At 33.1% G+C, this 19802-nt stretch overlaps 1 protein-coding gene across 2 annotated transcripts in view; it reads right to left on the reverse strand.

Moving 5' to 3' along the window:
• Window positions 1-458: 458 nt before the first annotated feature.
• ADGRL4 (adhesion G protein-coupled receptor L4) overlaps window positions 459-19802 on the reverse strand; it is a 119607-nt gene continuing 100263 nt past the window's right edge. Inside the window, exons 16-18 of one of the 2 annotated variants that reach the window (XM_079102802.1) lie at window positions 3734-3825; window positions 2207-2375; window positions 459-1871 (exon numbers count right to left, since the gene is read on the reverse strand). In XM_079102802.1, coding sequence (XP_078958928.1) covers window positions 1809-1871; window positions 2207-2375; window positions 3734-3825 — 324 coding nt within the window. In that variant the 3' untranslated portion in view covers window positions 459-1808. Of the gene's footprint in view, window positions 1872-2206; window positions 2376-3733; window positions 3826-8380; window positions 8963-19802 lie in introns of those variants that run through there. The other variant, XM_079102803.1, reaches the window with a different exon arrangement.

The raw sequence follows: 19802 nt of genomic DNA on the forward strand, positions 1-19802 counted from the left end.
TCACACTGTGTCACAGTGACCCTGTCCCTTCTGATTCCCTCTTTCACTTTTAGGATCTTGTGATTACACTGCCCCCCCACTCCCCCCCATCAAGGATTGTCTCCTCATCCCAAGGTCAGGTGATTAGCAGCCTTGATTTCATCTGTAACCCTTTCCCCTTCACTCCATATCTTTCATGTTCACACATTTTGAAGATTAGGGTGTGGATGTTTTTGGAAGGTCATTATTCTGCCTGACATGCATGATTTTGTATACATTGATTGAATAGATTAGTATTTTAATATCACATTCCTTTAACACTAGTCTGTAAGAACGATGATAATAGGTCACAGGCTTAGAAAGTAAGAAATTAAAAGACATAATGAAAAGTTATTCATAGATTCTCTAAAAACATAAAAAGACCTTGGCAGGTAGATCATCTTTCTTGAGAAATTTCAGAAAAGCAGGAGCAGGATTGCTTCATTTATATAGCATTTTATTTGTTAGAGCAAGATTTGATAAACTTCATTTTAATAGCTAAAGAAATTGCTTTAAAATCATAATATTCAGTGTATTGGTACACTTTTACAGGCTGGTAGGTGCAGAACAATTACATCTTTTTAAAATAAATTCACTGCTTCTACATTTTAATAAGAAGATTTGAGAATAGATAGAAGCCATACATTGAAGAAGATATGCTTTAATAGATAATAGAAAACTGTCAGAAAATAGAATCACTGTGCAAACTTCTACAGTTCTCAGTGACTTCTTTGTTATAAATAACATTTTTAAATGTGTACTTTTCTGAACAGAAAAAAATAGCAATTCACTTTATGAATACTTTTATATTTACAATGCCCTTTAAATTAAAAGGGACTATTGCAATGTGAATGATAGTATTTCTAAAATTAAAAATAATGGAGTATTCAAATATACTAGTCTACCATGATAGAATAATTTTTACTACACTAAAGGTTATAGAATAAAATATTTCAGCTTTATACATACTATTTTTACATTTCCAGTCATAACAATCTTGTTTTGGCACTTTTATATTTTACTGATTATGCATCTGAAGTCACAATCTATGAAATAAGAAATACCATATACCTCAATCTAATGTTAACTTAAAAAATAGGTATCTTTTTTTCACCTGTGGAGTTATTTCTTAGAATCTTATAAAAGAAAATGGATATAACAAATAGAGATCTAAGTTGTTTCAGTAGAAATTTAAGTTCAGAGCAATTCACAAAATGGTATGTTTATTCAATTATTTATTTTATCTCAAAAGTCTCTCATCTAGTTTACAGGAAAGCATGTTTATTCAAAATACATCTCATTGTTACAACAGCCATTTTCTTTTTACTGATTGATATTCTGCCCCTTCATTCTCTTATGTTCCTTTTTCTGTAACGGAGCTTATTACCAAGGTGGTAGGGGACTAGTTTCAAAGGCAACATGAGTCACAAAAATATCAAGCCCGTGGTTTCCTTCAGGACATCCATATATTTCTTGTGTTAGAAAGAAAATTTTTCCTTGGGCACAGTGATATCACTCCTGAGAAACCAATTACTTTCCAAATATCTGCAATACTATTTTTGACATAACTAACTATGGCATGTAGGAAAACATACTATAACTAGATGGTATGCTATTTTACCTCATATTATCTATAGTTCTTAGACTGTAAACAGAAAAATTGATTTAAAATGTTTGATTATTTAATGATTGATCACTGGAGAATATGACTGAGTCATTTTTATGCATTGGTCATCCATAGCTTAGATTTGTGGTTTCCTTCAGCTATTATCATCCATAGTTCTTCATGTTTACCTTAAACATCCAAAACAACAAGGGACATTTTTGAACAATCTATAATACTCTTCTTGGATCTTGAAAAAAGAAAATGAAAAGAAGAAATGTTACACATAATCATGACAATCATATCAAATTATTTTCAAATCACAAATTGTATTTGGTTTTCTAAAGCATTGTTTTCTGATTAGCAAAGTATAATGAATGTGATCTATATTTACATACCTAATGGCAATTTTTAAAAAGCAAACTTCCTTATGAACAGCTTCATGTTCTATTTTAATGCTAAAATGCATTAATTTCAGCAATAAAGACAGAAGTCACAAAAATATGAGAATATGAACTTTCTACCAATTGTTCACTGATGCTATGTAAATGTATTATGGTGTTGACAAATTAAGAAATTGCTTACCTTTCTAGATAAAACACACAGGAATAAGAAAATGAACATGCCCTGGAAGGCATTGCTGACTGTGAAGAGGTAAGCTGTCACCACAGATGCATGCACTACATGGAGAACCCCAAAGATCCAGGTAGTGCCAAGAAGGAACAGGAGAGCAAGGGCGCCTCTTGCACAGGACCTGTAATGAATTTGGAAGGTTTCCATTAAGAAAGCCATGTATATTCCCTGCATCTTTCAAAATTCCTCAAAGCGTGTGGGAAATGAAACATTGTGTAACCATGAAATCTTTGACAAAGACCAATAATGACTTTAAAACTGACAGGTGTGTGCTGTTGTTAGTTGGGACAGTCTTAAGGATTTGCTATTGCCCTGATGCAGGATGTGCTATTAAAATATGGCATTTTTCTAGGAATTACTTAATCTGAAAACATTTTTGTCTGGTATACTATAGTGTGTATGCTTTGATTTCAAATGTAATATGTCAGTTAATTCCCAAAGGTAAAATATATCTATCATTTAGGAAGTTTTTTTTCCCCCCAAAACCTTGAAAAGTATACTGTGTGGACTTCGGTCAGCACATGTCCATGACATCAAAGGAGTTTCTACTTTCCATTAAGGTTTTTGAGGAAAGATGTAGGATCTAAACCTAGATTTTTTTCCCCCTTCCTTTTGCAATGTAGTTACCTCAAAATAAACATGTCAGAATACTGATTTTTTTTTTAATTGTGGAAAAAATACATATACCCAGACGTACATATTTTCAACTGATTGCCAGTGACTTTGGGTAAAATAATATTCAATTCTGCTCACTGAAGACACTGCCTTGAAAATGAAGTAACTAGTGATTATTCTCTCATTCATTTTCAATCCAATCATTCTTTACTGCAGAAGGTGTTTTAGCAATGTGCCCCAGAAAATGAGTCATTTTCAACTTTATTAAAACCAGCACACAACATGAAACTACAAATGGTGAAAACTAAAAGAAAGTAATCGATCAAACATTTGCTAAATCCCCACTATAAATCTTGTGCGAGGATTGAAAATACAGGAGTGTTCCCAAGCAACACCAACAGTCAGCTGTTTCCCATGTTCCCTATGGTACACTTCAGCTTTTCCTGAACAAACCATTTTTGAGGTCTCAATAAATCAGTTTTAAAGAGAGAGGGTTAACAACAACAACAAAAAAAAATCATGGCAACATGCAAACCAGGAATTATGAGAAAGAAACATTGACTAAGTACTGAGAAATGTTTTATAAAAGAAAGTCTTATGGCCTATTTTTTGCCTTAAAACACAGTTATCATTTCTTACTTTCAAAGGGAAGTACATGAAAATACTGCTTCACTTACCATTTAATCTGTGGTATTTATAGTCTGATTACATGTATTAAATATTTTTTCCAATAAGTATTTTAAGTATGGTGAAGAAAGTATGAACCAATCATTTAAAAAAAGGCAGTAATTCCAAAAATTATTTGTACTTCAAGTTACTTGATCTTTTAATGACTAAAGTTCATGGGCATCAAGAAACACTAACCTTATGTTCTCATAACAACTAACTTCTGGTTTTAACCCAGCAGTGTGACGAAAGACTTTGTATATGATAACTCCAAAAGCCAAGAGATTAACCTGCAGAAATATATTAATTTCAAAAAATTAGATCATTTTCATAAAAAATTGACTACACAAAAAGGGAAAACATTAGTAAAGATTTCAATAAGAGAAACCAAAAAACATGTTTTTGTATATTACACTGTATAAACCCTCTCATAGGCAAGTGTGGCCGATTTTTATAATATCACTGAATATTGTTAGTGCATAAGGTAGTAGTACAATTGCCAGTTTGGTCTAAGCAACTTGTTCAAGGAACTTCTTTAAGTGCTGCAACAACATCTGCATATTGATGAGTATCATATCTTGCCAGTAATATGACTAATAGACACTTTCAGATGAATTTTGATTGGAAAGCTTCATAAACACTGGAGGAAGTAGTTTGTTCACCATTTCCTTAAGGAGAACTATTAGAGATAATTTGACATTAAAAATTTCAGTCTGAAAAAGCAAAATTGAAAGCACATTAGAAAACTCAGCAAAACATCTTTATTTCTATTGCTTAAAATTTTTTGAAAGTACTTCTTTGGTATGGTTCATCTAGAAAGCCCTTCCAATATTTATTGAGATTTCCTTTCCACTGGTTCAACCTTGGAAGGTTTCAATATATCAATCCACAAAATAAATATCTGTTGAAAATCAAATAAATTTATTAATTAACACATTCTATTTATGTTTTATATTATGAGTTTAATAGAATATTTAGAATTTTCACCCTTCTTAATGTGACCACATTATGAAGTTTCTTCTTCTTTTCCTATGTTTTGGAAATGAAGTTATATTTGCAGTGTTAGAGGATTAAATGAGGGTTATGCTTAAATGTGTATATATTATAAGATTACTAATAATTTAAAATATTAAGTACTATAGAAATATTAGATTGTCCTTTATTGAATATATTTTATTAATCCAGATATTTCATTTTGAAATGACAGCAGCCAAGCACAATGTTATAATTTCCTGTGAATTCTACTAGCAATTTAGAAGCTTATACCTATACAAAACTACTTATTTTCTATATTCTAAGGAATTTTATATAATTTGTTAAAATGAAATTAGGTGATTATTATTATAACAAGCATATAAAATAATGGATCAGGGATTTTCATGTTGTCATTTCTCCATGGGGAGTCTTTGAGAGGAAATCTTAGAGAAATAAGGGGTCTAGTACTTTCTTTCTGTTTCTATTACTTCTAATTATATGATTAATTAACTCTAATTACACTAATGCTTCCATATAAAGAAAAGACATTAGCAATTGCAGAGGGGAGATAAAGTATATTTGAATTGATTTAGTTGAAATAGTTTTGCCCTATTTGTATGTTCAAATAATTAACTGAAACGACAATTTAATAATATTTAATTTTATAAACTCTTTAATACCCACAAAAGAGGAATACTTACTATTTTCTAGGTTTCAATAGCTAAGCTATTTGGTATAAATTTAGAAACAACTGTACTTAATTTTACAAATATATATATGTGCATTTTTAAATAATAAAAATGTTTTAAATTTGTTTAATATAAAAATGTATGCTAAACCAGTACTGGTTTGAAAAATCTTCAAATAATTTTTATGAGGTTTTTATATTGAATTTGTTATCTCAACAATGAAAGAGCTCTAAGATAAAATAACTTTAAATTATTAAAATGTTCTCGAGTTATAATATTTCCACATAAATTAGTAATTTCAAATATTTTCTAAAGTTTCCTTGTCTTCTGTTTTTGTTTGTTTGTTTGTTAAAACTGAATTGGAAAGCAGTTTCTTACATGCTATGGTGTCATACACTTTGGACATGCTTTTCTATATCACATGCTAAAATAGTGAAGAGAGGAAATGGAATATTCCCTGGGGGAGATCCAGATCTGGAAAGTGCATTTTTTCTGTAAAAAGGGAAAATGTTTACATACTTATAAAAACCAGGTGCTGTTAGGCAAGTAGGAGGCTAATTCTTATTCCATAAGCTCATATTTTTCTTAGAGAAAAGAAATTAAAGCATTTTTGTCAAAAGGTGTTATAGTTTTATATAACCGAAAAATCACACATACATTGGTTATATTGCTTATATACATTGATAATAATATAAACATATGGATTTTAAATTTTTCTTTATTCTAAGAATTTCCTAAAGGATTTAATAAGTAGTACAGTAGTGAGGGCTTGCACATACATATTAATCAATAAAACTAACATGATCTTTTGTCATAGATTCCAGTAAGGAAGGACTAAAGTAATCATAGAGATGTATGTAAATCCACAAACTGTGATATTAATTCACAAATATGGACTGTTAGGAGAGACAAAAAAGAAGACTGAGGTGGATTAGCATGAAGTTTCAGGAAGAACCTCTCTCTTAGGACTTCCAGGACCTGATGAATTGGAAGGCATTAGCAGAGCAAAGAAGGAAGGAGGAAAAATATTCCATGAAGGACAGTACAGAAAAAAGCCAAGAGACTTGAGGGAGTTGAGAAAGTGTTACCCTTTTAAAGAGCTGATAAAGATGACTAGCTTGCTAGTAAACAAAGTAAAGTAGCACGCAAAGTGGAGGGTGAGGTTGGCAGGGACAAACATCACTCAGATTTTATCTTAAGTGCAAATAATTTTTATTTATTCTTTCCTTCAATAATTATGAATGTACTGTGGGACCTTTTCCTCAATGAATGTAGAATATAATGGAGATGACCAGTCAACAGGCAAATGCAACACACAATTCAGTAAGGGCCATGCACAGCAGGAAAGAACAGAAGTGACAGCAACTGAAAATAGGCCTATGCCAATCTTGAACCACCAGAAGAGACAGGGGAGAACATCACAGAGAAAGGTACTATTTTGTTCACTCACTTCCCATGTGATCAGACCCAAAGGTTCAAAATACCATTTGTCCTGAGGTCCGATCTGACTCCTCCACTTGGAATTTTAATAGGCATTGAGAGTTACAATGTCGAAAAACAAACTACTGTTCTTCCCCCAACTCATTTTTGCTGCAATCTCCCCTGTACCAAACCAAACCAAACCAAACCAAACCAAACCAAACCAAACCAAACCAAATGGAATGTGAGTTATCTTTTCTCTCTGGTTAATAAGGTTTATCCATTAGCAAACTCTTCATATTTGCCTTCAGAAAGCATTCAGAATATGAATACTACTTTCTCACTTTCACAACTACTACCCTGAAACAGGCCATCATGGTGCCTCTCCTGGGCTGCTGCAGAAGCCTCCCTACAGATCTCCCTGTTGCCATCCTTGCCTTCCCACAATTTATTTCATCACGGTAATCTGCCTGATCTTTTCACTTTATTTTTATTTTTTTGGCAGTGGGGATTGAACCCAATGGGCACTTTACCACTGAGCTATATCCCAGTTATTAAAAAAATATGTATTAAAAATTTTGAGATATAGGTTCTTGCTAAGTTGCTGAGGGCCTTGTAAAGTTTCTGAGGCTAGAATAGAACTTGTGACCTTCCTGTGTCAGCCTCCCAAGTTGCTGGAATTCCAGACAAGTACTCTGATCTTTTTAAAATGTATGTCTAACCATTTTTCTATTTGGATCCTCCAGTGGCTTCCCATCTTATTTAGAGTTAAAGCCAAGAATCTCACAATTGGTGTCTGGAATTCCTCCTTCCTCAGATCCTTCTCTACCCACTTTGCGCCTCACTCCACTCACATCAGATTCTTTGCTGTTCCTCTAGCACACTAAGCGAGCCCCCAGGCAGCTGAACCTTTTAGTTTCTGAAGCATCTCATGGCCATTCCCTCACTGCTTTGGCTTAAATGTCAACTTACTTACATACAACTTTCAGAGTATTTTTATTAAAAAGCTGACATTATATACAAATTATAGAGTCAGACCTGAGTTAAATTCTATGAAAGTAGAGAGAATGATGGGTGTTTACTATTTTGGACAATGCAAACTCCATACGACAATGTGTTTTTCCTTTGCTTTAGTTACTAGAAACTTACAAAGGTTCTCTCCCTGACCAGATATTAGAGAGGCTCCACTAGCCCCTTCTTAATTAAGCTTCGACCATGGGTTTCACTGTCCATCCTTGTAGAGACCAGTTTTGTCAGTAATCCTGCTAAGTCAGTTTACAGAAAATCCCCCCTCCTCTGATATCTGATCACTTTCAATATGTAATCAAACTACTCATCTCTCATCACTGATATCTGATCTCCCCAGGCTGCTGTTCAGCAAGAATCTTATTAAGTCAGTTTAGTAACAACCCCCCACCCCCAACCTTGATGTCTCTTAGTAATTATCCCATCACCCTCAACATGCTCCCAGGCTATAAATCCCCCGCTCTCTTTACTGCTTTCAGAGTTAAGCTAATCCTTCTCTCTTTCAGCCATTGTTTTGACATGTATCACAATAGTCCTGAATGAAGTCTCCCTTACCACTTAATAAATGTCAGAAGGATCTTTTAAAAATTTTAAAGAAGAAGAACCAGAAGAATGATGATTTTTACTAGAATAATCATTTTTCTAAAATTATTATTTAGAATTTTTTCAGTTTTCTCAAATTTGCTGAATATTATAGTATGACATTAGATCATATGATCCAGCAAATCTGGGATAATTGGTAAAATCTACATTTACTCCTTTCACATTGCTTGTATTTCTTCTTTATCTATAAATAGACAAGCTACTTTAAATCCCTTTTCTAACAGAGCCAAAAACCATATATAAATAATCAGTATCACTTAAAGACACCTAAAGGCACATGACATTGTGTCAAAACTAAGTTAAAACTCTGTAGTTTTCATGGAATAGAAAGCATCTTTTGGAAAGGAAAAGTTTTACACAGTAAGTAAAAAGGGCCTGGAGTCAGGCAACAAAAAAATAGCTCAAAACAAAATTATATAGAATTAAAAAGTATTTCTGAAAATAAAAAGCAGTTTGTAATTAACCCAGAGCGGCAATGGCTTTGAGAATAGTTATAAAAATCTGCATTTCAGGTTGAACAGTTGGAAAGATATTATTAGCACTACACTTATATGACAGTGGCTGTATCATAATGGCAGACTTGAATACTTGAGTCATTTTTTAAAATAGGAGATATCACCTTAATTAAAACAATGGTGACTTTGGGGTTAGGGGTATGGATTACCGGTAAAGAGTGTACTGAACATGCACGAAGTCCTACGTTAGATGTCCAGCTCTTCCTCCACCACCATCACAAAAATGAAAGAAAAGGAGAAAAAGAAAGAAGGTAAAAAAGAAAGGAAAATGGTGTTTTCAAGACGATATGTGTTTTGCTTACTGGTGTTTAGCTATGTGTGCTTATTTTGTCAGCTGTGTTTCCTCATTATCTATCTCCAGTGCCACAGCAGTTCTATGGTTAGTGCCACAGAAGCACATAGGCTAATCGATGACTTGTAAACATTCATTCATGACTACTTTTGTCTCAATTTTTAAACATAGTTTTAGAGTGTTAACTAGGAGTCTGTGATACCATTACAGGAATGATCAGGACAAGGACCTTAGATGGGAAACACAGGATTCTGAAATTCATTGCTGCATTTTAAAATATAGAAGAAAATGAAAACAGCTGTGAAGAAAAAAAAAATCATTCAAAACCATAAACAAACATTCCTAGAGAAAAAAAAAAGAAAAACTATTTTAAATTTGAAATAATTTCTCTAGGTTCATTTTAAGTGATATTTATCTATATAAAGATCTGTTTTTTAACTTCAGGTACATGCAGTTTAGAAAACACATTCTGTTATTGGGCAATATAATAAAAAATTTAAATTGCATTATTTTTTGAAAACAAGAAATTGAAGTAGATGAGTTAGTGGGAAAGCATGAGCTAATTCTGAAGAATTAGGCCTCCAGGTACAGACAACTCAAGGGCCCAAAATTCAGACTTCAAGATGAAGCATCCCAATCAGTCATTTTCTTAGTCTGTTTCTCAATAATTAATAAAACCATCTATATGTCAGATCTTACCAAAAAGAATGAGAAAATTTCTCTTACAGCACTTTTAGATCCATGCTTTAATTTTTCATATACATCACATGAAATTTGGTTCATTTAGGAATGCATCATGATCCCAACTTATATGTCTTTTTAAATTTTATTGCCTTTAAACTAACTGGCCTAGGAGAAACTATGTCTGCCATGAACAAAGCGTGGATTTCAGGTGGTCTATTGAGGGGTCATATAAAATAACTATTCATTCTCAATCTTTAGACCACTACAGAAATGGCTGAGGAGCTATCAATTTAATCATCAAAAGTTTAAAAGTGTGTTGTATTGTGCATAATTCAAATCGGAATAAAATAGATGAAGCTTTGTCTTCTGTCCAGAATCATTCCTTTAAATGCCTTAGTTTCAATGTTAATCACATAGAGTATCTGAAAAATTGGGGGCTGTGGTAAGCAGAATGATGTACCCCCTCAAAAAATGTCCACATTATAATCTTAAAATCTGTCAATATTAAAAAAAAAGATTTTGCAAATAGAATTGAAGTTATGGGTTTTAAGATAGATGAATCTGATTGATTCCCATGGGACCCAATATAACCATGTGAGCCCTTAAAGCAGAAGAGATTTAACATAAGGGAAAGCAGGTTAGACGGGGCCTAAGTGGAGAAGTGAAATCAGAGAGAATTGCAGCATGGGAAGACCGCACTAGGTATTGGCTTTGAAGACAATGGGCCAAGTGTTAGGGAATATGGGAGGCCTCTACAAGTTGAGAACAACCCATCTAACATCCAGCAAGAAAATGGGGTCTCAGTCCTATAATCATATGGAATTGAATTTGGCTGTCAACTTAAATGAACATGGAAATTAATTTCCTCCCAAATCTCCAAAAGAACTGATACCATGATTTTAGCCAGTGACTTAAGCACTCCCTCTAAGCAGAGAAACAAACTGAGCCATGCTATACCCAGACTTCTGAGCTACAGAGCTGTGAGATCACAAGCTTGTGTTCTTCAAACTGCTAAATTATGATATTCATTATAGTAGTAAGAGAAAATGAATACAGACAGTGAAACATGGAAATCTAAATGTTCACAAATATACACATTGTACATATACCTTATATGTATAGTATGTATACATAACAAGATACCCTATAATTAGTATTTAATATTCTTAAATAAAAATTTTAAATCCATTTTAAAATAAATACTCTTTTTCACTCATTTATTATTGGTATTTTACATTTGATGAGTAGGCAATTATATAAAGATTTCTTTATTATTTGTGGATTCTTCTATGTTTCTTAAAAAGATTAAGACAAATTATAAACTCGTAAAAGATTTCCTTTTCAAGAAGTCATATTTGCATCTTGGACTTTCAAGTACACACCACAGTTTCTTCTGTATAATGCTTTTCTTCATAGGATTGCCAGATGAGGTAAATACAAATTCTGGATACCAGTTAATTTAAATTTCAGGTAATATTTTAATATAAGTGTGTTCCCTGTAATATTTGGACCTTACATAACTTATTGTCTACCCTAAATTCAAGTTAATTAGGCATCCTATATTTTGAGATGTGAATCTCAAATTCACATCTGCTCTATTTTATAACAGAGAACTTTGACCTAATGGAAAACCTCAGTGCTGTCACCCTTTCTACATGGGGTGATCTCCAGCAGTGTGAAAAGGCATCTCAAAGGAAAAGGGGGAAATTTTTCAGATGATTCAACTGTTGTGAAACTTAAATATACATGTATATGCTAAGACTGATGAAATATTCTACAATCATTCAACAGATGAAAGGACGCATGAAAAAATCAAGTCCAGTAAAGACTATGCTTGACTTGGCAGAACTCTCTCCCCTTGGTGTACATGGTGGAGCTGGGCCAGGCAGCAAAGAATTGAACTGACACTGGCCAAATACCTTTTGTTAACAGAGTAGTGATTAGAAATAAAATTTACAAAGTTTGGGTGTAAAATGGCATTAGTATAAATTTCATAAAACTCAGATAAATTGAGGCTGTGGAGTTTCTTGACCTATTGACAGAATTGTGAAGAACCAGGAATAAGTTCTTTCCCCACATGTATTTGCACAATACTGCTAGGAAGTGTCTCTCTCTCAACATCATGAGCCTCATAGTACTTACATGGCTCAGAATTAGCCTTGGAAATATCCAGAGCTAAATGATATTCCTCCGCTGAGATTACCCCATCTAGGAGGGAATAACTGCAGAAAAATGGGAGCATTGTCTACAATCATAAGAAAAAAATATTGAGTAACTGGAAGTATGTTGAAATATTTGACATAATCTGAAAATAAAATAGATGTATTCAAAAGGGTTATAAATATCACAAGAGAAGAAGGTCCTTAATAGATCACTCTGGGATATTACACTTTTCACCACACTGCAATAATCCCTTGAGATTTACCCTTTAGAAGACAGCAACGTTCTCCCACCAGGCACTGTCTGCTGGAGAGAACAAAAGGATATATGTTGTTTGGGGATAATGTACATTATGCATGCACTTATAAACTACTGCAACACTGAGACACAAGAAACTGTCAAAAATATTTTTGAGCACTAATATTTATTATTATTCTTATATTACAACTACCATTAGTGTTGTCAATGTTGTTATTATATTTGTTTCACATATATGGCAAAAGGGGCAAAGAGAGGTTAAATGATTTGCCCAAGGTTATAATTAGGCAGTAGCAGAACCAAAATTCATAACTAACAGTATAGAGTCTATATTCCTGAGTACTTTATAATGAACTATCAAACTATAGATGAAGGACCAGTGAGGAGAAGCTTAACTGACATCCAAAACCTCAAGAATTTAATTACGTAGGTGTTTGTTTATATGAGTGGCTAATGGTTACTTAATTTTAGAAACAGTTAAAAGGAGAAGAGTAAACTTAGAAGAGTAGCAATAAGGTTTTCATTTGGCATTGGCTCACATTCACTCAACTTGGTCAATATACCAAGGCTGAAGTGTAGCTAGCCGTGGATGGCCCCATATACGGTGCCAGCAGTCCTCTACTGCTGGTCCTCATGGCTCCCTATTGTGAAAGGATCTGAGCATGTGGTACTTTATCCTATTCTGGTGAAAACAAGACTGCCCTTGTGGTAAAGTCCAAGTATTGTTTTTAGATTCATGCCATTGATCTCCATGGTGGAATGCCAAGATAAACTAAATGAAGAACATTTCAGAACTCCGACTGATATTTTTGCAGGGGGAAAATACATAACCTATGAATGACACTGGTGCGTCAGTTTCTCTTTGTCATGTAGGCAGATGAGCCATTCAGAAGGACATCTGTGGTTCGTGGTAGTGAGGTTCGCCCCCCGTGCTGCCTTCTAGCCCTTTGCATCATACTGCATGTCTACTTGTTAAGGGGATTTTGAGATCACATTATGTAGTTTTAATAAAGTAACTCTTATAAAATGGACGGTCTTAAGATGTCTCCAAGTTCACTGTGGGTTACAATTAATACTAATAAAAAATATACAAGTGAGAAAATGTCAAAACTGATGTTTTTCCTACTTCTGGAGTGAGCTACTTGATGACTAGGTCGTAATTCCATGTAACAAGTCCATGCCAGACAGCCAGGTTAAAGTCCATGACAATCGACTCAGACTTCATAGCAAGTTATGTAAACATTCAATTAGTTCAGACTTCAAAGTATGGATTTACATCCAGTTTTCAGTCATATTTAAAAGCAAGCAAAACAGTTCAATACATAATTTCTCTCAAGCCAGTGCTAAATGTTTAGGAGTATCTCTTAACATTTCCTGGCTATAGTGATAGTTTAAAATATAACACACTTTTTAAGAGAAGCTCTGTTCTTCGTGATGAAGTTAACTGAAGCCATACATGGAAAGCAGTATGATGCCAAATACAAACATTCTTTTACAAATTTAAATGTATGTCTCTTTCAGGAAATACTGTTTTAAAGAGCAAAGGAAAGTGTCACTGAAGGGATGGGTATTAGAACAGAGAACTCAGTGAGTCAACCTGCCACACGGTAACATGGAAGCTGGATGTAATCCATCTTTGTGAGGTTGCAGCTCTGATAGTCATTAAAACCAAGTGGAAAACAAAGTGAACTTATATCTACAGCTTTGGCCTGCTGTATTTAATGTGCAATAAATACTTTATTTTAAAAGTGACTGTATCTCTGTAGTATGCTGATTTTAAGTCCTTTGGGAATAGGCCAAGGAGTGGGATAGCTGGGTCAAATGGTGGTTCCATTCCAAGTTTTCTAAGGAATCGCCACACTGCTTTCCAGAGTGGCTGCACTAATTTGTAGCCCCACCAGCAATGTATGAGTGTACCTTTTCCCCCACATCCTCGCCAACACCTGTTGTTGCTTGTATTCTTGATAATCACCATTCTAATTGGGGTGAGATGGAATCTTAGGTAGTTTTGATTTGCATTTCTCTTATTACTAGAGATGTTGAACATTTTTTCATGTATCTGTTGATTGCTTGTACATCTTCTTCTGTGAAGTGTCTGTTCATTTCTTTAGCCCAATTGTTGATTGGGTTATTTATATTCTTGGTGTAGAGTTTTTTGAGTTCTTTATATATTCTGGAAATTAGTGCTCTATCTGAAGTATGCATAGCAAATATTTTCTCCCACTCTGTAGGCTCTCTCTTCACATTGCTGATAGTTTCCTTTGCTGAGAGAAAGCTTTTTAGTTAGAATCTATCCCAGTTACTGATTCTTGCTTTTATTTCTTGTGCTCTTAAAAGTGAAATGCTAATATCTTAGTGAAGATCACATTTAAATATGCTAAATACTGTTATTTCACTTTTCATTCTTTAAATTTATATTTTTGAGTGTTTTATAATGTACATATTATATGTAATAGGAGGTAATATGTATAAACTAGCAAATGTACACAATTTTTCAAGAAGTAAACATACATTATTAAAATATATACTTTTTACTGATGGGTTATTAATTGAATAAGTATAGAGACCTCTGTTTTATAGAATATGACAATTTAAGAAAGCAAAATTCATACCTTCAAAATTACTAGAAAATTGGTTTCTAGAGCCACACACATGGATTTAAATTCCAACTCTGAAACTAACTGGACAATTTAGAACTCTTTTTTGTTTTGCTTTCCTGGTGTGTAAAGCATGGGTAATATTAATACTTATCTATTAGGTTTATTAATTGTGCATTAAATTACAAAATTAATATAAAGTACTTGAAATAGTACGTAGTATGAGTTTTCAACAAGCATCAGTTATCACATTCATCTAGAATTATATTCTTCTAAATTGTGTTGAATATTTGAAGAGTTCAATAATATTTACATTTCTATTCAACAGTTGGATCAGTATTATTTTGTGATATAGTTTTACTGGACCTGTAACTATCACCTTAAAATACCAGTCACACATGCAGTGATCATCCTGACTTCCACATGTGGTTAATCATGAAAGATAACGAGCAATGTTCAACCTCTCCTTTGTGATAACCGTGCAGACATAAGGATAAGCCTTACCTCCCATTCAAATACACTTACACATGGTGACTGGGGACAGCTACCTCCTTTGTGCATTGCACGCAGTGAAGAAAGATTCAAATGGTTGTTACTGTCAGCCACATTATGTTCTGGTTACAAGCAATTTTTATTTTGTAAAAAAAAAAAAACAACAACAACAAACCTAGTTTTGAAAATAAATTTTGGAAAAGGTGTTTTATGGGTCCAAATATAATAAAACCAATTTGAAGTGGTTTATCAGCCACTTTCATTCTCAAAAGGTCCACATTTTGAAGATAAATAAGCTAATAAGCTTGCTCTCACCATAAACATATTAAGGGTTACAGACTTGATCCCAAGAACAAGGCTAAGTCAAGAAAAATATATACTAGGGCAGGGTGAAAAGATGATCAGATGTGCTTTTTTGAAACACGAATTCAAGCTTACTAATATGTTACCTTAGAGGTGTTTATATATGTCACCTTGATATACTTTTTAGGAGCAAGGTGTCTCCTTTATTTGTATCCACTCAATTTCTAACAAAGCCTTAGTGAGGGCATTAATAGTTAATAAAATCTTTGACCTATAAAATATCCAAAGAGTAATACCTAATTTTGCAGGTATTTTCTGTATACACTATCCAGGCTTGCATTTAATTATGTCTTTATTAATAGGGTTACTGTTACAGAACCTCATAAAGTCTTTTTAAAGAATCTAATAGAACACATTTTTTTCCTCAAAGAAAGTAGATCTTCAAATTAGAAGTACAAAATGAAGGACAATGAAAAATGGGTGATGTACTAATTGATCTTTCAGATGTTCTCTATGAGAAATAATACAAAATGGAATTTGAATAATTAGATGGATTGAAAATTACTTATTGATGAATATCAATCAAAAGAACATATAAATACCTAGACTACAAGTACTGATTTGTATTCTGGTGCATATGGAATTGTAGGAAGGATAGTTTGTTTAATTATTGGATATTCTTTAAGCAATACTAAATGCAGACAGAAATATTTATATTAGAAATTATTTCCTCCATTTTCAGTAAGATGAAAAGTATTTTATTTTGCTGCCTTCACCAAGTCAAACAGAGGATTTAAAGTTTATCTATATCTATATCTATATCTATTTGTATATATACAGATGTATTAATTACCGGGAATTGAACCCATGGTGCTCTACCACTGAGCTACATCCGAAGTTCTTTTCAATTCTGATATGGGGTCTCACTAAGTTAGCCAGAGTGGTCTCAAACTTGCAAACCTCCTGTCTGAGCCTCCCGAGTCTCTGGGATTATAGGTTGTGCCACTGTGCCTAGTTTATGAATAATATTTTTAAGATCTGAGTTTTCAGTTGTCACACAACTCATCCTGACACATTCATGGAAACCAGGAGGCAGGAACAAGGTTTCCATAAACCTAACAATACTCCCTTCAAATTTGTGTGTAAGGAGAGCTGAAAGGACATGCATCGAGGAAAGAGTACAGAATGTGAGCTCTGAACCCCTGAGCTGGCTTCTGCTACTCAGTGGTTGGGTGGTCCTGAGTACATTGCTTCAGCTCACTGAGCCTTATTTCCTGCCTACATAGAATACAGTACAGGCATAGTGGTAGCTGTTGCCCAAATAAGTGTGAATTACACATTTAACAACTATAAGCTGTAAGTAAAACCAAACAACTGGAGCTTTTTTTTTTTTTATCAGTTACCATAGGAGGCATGATTTTTGTTTTGTTTTATTTTATTTTGTATTAGAATATGTGGAACAAAAGTTCTGCAAGTGCTAATAAAGACTGATTCAAAGAAGGGTTCAATGCTGCAAGAGCACTGTGTTACACTCAGGATGATCAAATGATCCCCTACTGATGATCAGCACATCAGTCAAGTTTAAGTGTTTCTATAAATTTTTAGTGAACAGATGCTTGAAGGCTTTATCTGTTAGCTGTACAATAATGTACATAATTTGCTTTAGTGTGATCAGTACTTTTCAAGGAATTTGTTCTTTAAATTATAAATAGCAGAGTCCCTCTAGGTACTTATAAACAGATAAGTCAAGATTATAGTACACAGAATAAAAATCTAGTAAAGCATTATCATTTACTAAATGCTGTTACTATTTTTATTTTATTGTATTACAGAAACTCAGTGAGGATTAACTGAGATATATTAAAAGGTTTTGTAAAGATTAAAAGATTATGCAAGCAGAACGGGAGAAATACTTCTAATGACTGACTGTTGTACTCTTTTGTCATCCAGTGTTTCCCTTTCATTGTCATTTTGTAACATCTTCCACCATAAAGCTACTTTTATAAGAAAGTACTAGTTATTTCTAATAGTTATTTATATTTTTAAAAATATTTTGAATCTCTAATATCTAATATCTAATCTCTAATATCTATGAGGTTATTCAATTCTTGTGAAATTTTCTACTGGTCCCAAGGATACTATCTATCTTTGAGGGTATTTACAGGAAGAATGTAATTGCCATATATGAGAGCATATCAAAAACTACCAATGTAATTAATTATTGTTGTTTTGTAAAAACTCCAATCTATTTCATTTTTTAAAATTAATTTCTAGATATTTTTCCAAGGAGGTCACAATAACACGAAAAAATAAAAAGTAAAGAAATGTTATAGACATTGAAATGCTTATTATAATCATAAAATATGGGGAAAGGTTAGACAATTAAAGTGCCTTAAAGAGGTCACTGAAAGATGCACCTAAAAAGTGTAATGACATTAAAGTGAAATATTGATGCTGCTATCCACAATATTTAAAATTACAACAGACAATGTTTCTAGTATCACTTTAATGTGATCATCTAAAGTTTAGTGTCCAGATTCCAAATGTAGTTATTTTTCTTAGGTCTGTATTGTTTGTGGAAGAATGCAAAATACACTCCTACTTGAGGTACTTAACCTCCAAGTCTAGACTACTGGTTCCGATGCAGAGAGATATTGTGCTCCAGGGTACACGTGGCTGTTTGCAATTGTTTTTAGTTGCCACACCGAGGTAGGTGGTGGTGCCACTGGAATCTAGTGAATGCAGGCCAGAGATGCTGCTGAGTGCCTTACACTGAGCAGGACAGCCTCCACGATAAAGCTTTGCTCTAACGTGTCAACTGTATCACTCTTATGAAATCCTAGTCTATTGTCCTTTCTAGTGATTTGTATTTTTCTACTAAGCCATTAGGACACCACAGTAGATAAAATCAAGTATTGGCAAAAATGTCAGAAAAAGAGCATTCTTTCCTACCTTTGGTGGAAAAACCTATTGAAGAAATTGTTTTGAAAGACAATTTGTAAACTTTAAAATCTCTACATACTTTTAGTTCTGCTTCTAAGAAGCACTTCCTCACAATTATATTTAATGCATACATGCAATGGTATTGGAACAAGGATTATCTGTGCAATGTTATTTGTAATAAGGAAACATTGGAAACAAATTAAATATTCATCTTTAGGGAAGTGGTTAAATATCATTGCACATTCATAGCAATAACAAAATGGTAAAATGATAGATTCTAATGAGGAAAGATCATTATGATATATTGTACATTACATACAACATATCAGGTGGTTTGAATTTGGGGGTCAAATGTATACACACATGCACAGAGCCAAGAATTGAAAAGGTGTAGCATATATATGAAGAAGGAGTAGTTAGTCAGACTAGTGTAAGATGGCATGCACAGTTTTATACAATTTTATATTATTTACATTTCTTTCAATTTTGGAAAATTTGTGCAACTAAAAATATAAAGAGAATATATCACATAACAATATCTACATAGACATGGCCTGTCTTACAAACGTTACATAGGAATTCATTTCTTAGTAGATTTCAACAGGTATCTCCTAGGGAAAGAGAATGAAGACATTGTAGACATAGAGCAATTATTGAGAAGACCACCACAATAACTGAGGGAAGTTCTGAGCAAATCTTTAAAAAAGTATATAACAACACTCAATTATAAGAGTTTGATTTAAATGCTAATGAAAGCTGACTTTTTTTTTAAAGAAATGCCTTATTTGGATATAGCTTAATTAGTATTTGCTTCAATCAGGCAAATTCTATTTTTCAATACTGAACATATCTATGGGAAAGTTCAATTTCTATTTAAAAGTTAAATTATTTTTACAAACTCTTTTTTATATTTGTGTACTTGAATCTAATAGCTTATGTAGTTTTTGTTAAAAGAATTCAGCATTAAAGATTAAAAATATTGAAGAAAAATTATAGAAATTATCTTCAGTCTGCAGCTTGCTGTACAAAGATTTAGAAGTCTCTTTCTTGTACAGCTCACTCCTTCAAAAGCATAGAAAGGTCTTTTCATGTAGAGTTACAATCTTAAATTTTAAATGTAGTGATTCATAGATAGAATCAATGGGGTCACTGGTTCATTTTTCAGAATTTAAGAGATCCTTAATATTAATGAGTCAACACCTGAGGAAGTACTTTCATATGATCAATGCAGAAAATGTTGCTGTTCAAATAGCTAAGTAGCTAACACTTATCAGAGTGGATTAAAATCTTGAATATTTGTTTGAAACAACA

This window comes from Sciurus vulgaris, assembly GCF_902686455.1.
Source record: "Sciurus vulgaris genome assembly, chromosome: 1".
Classification (NCBI taxonomy): Eukaryota; Metazoa; Chordata; class Mammalia; order Rodentia; family Sciuridae; genus Sciurus; species Sciurus vulgaris.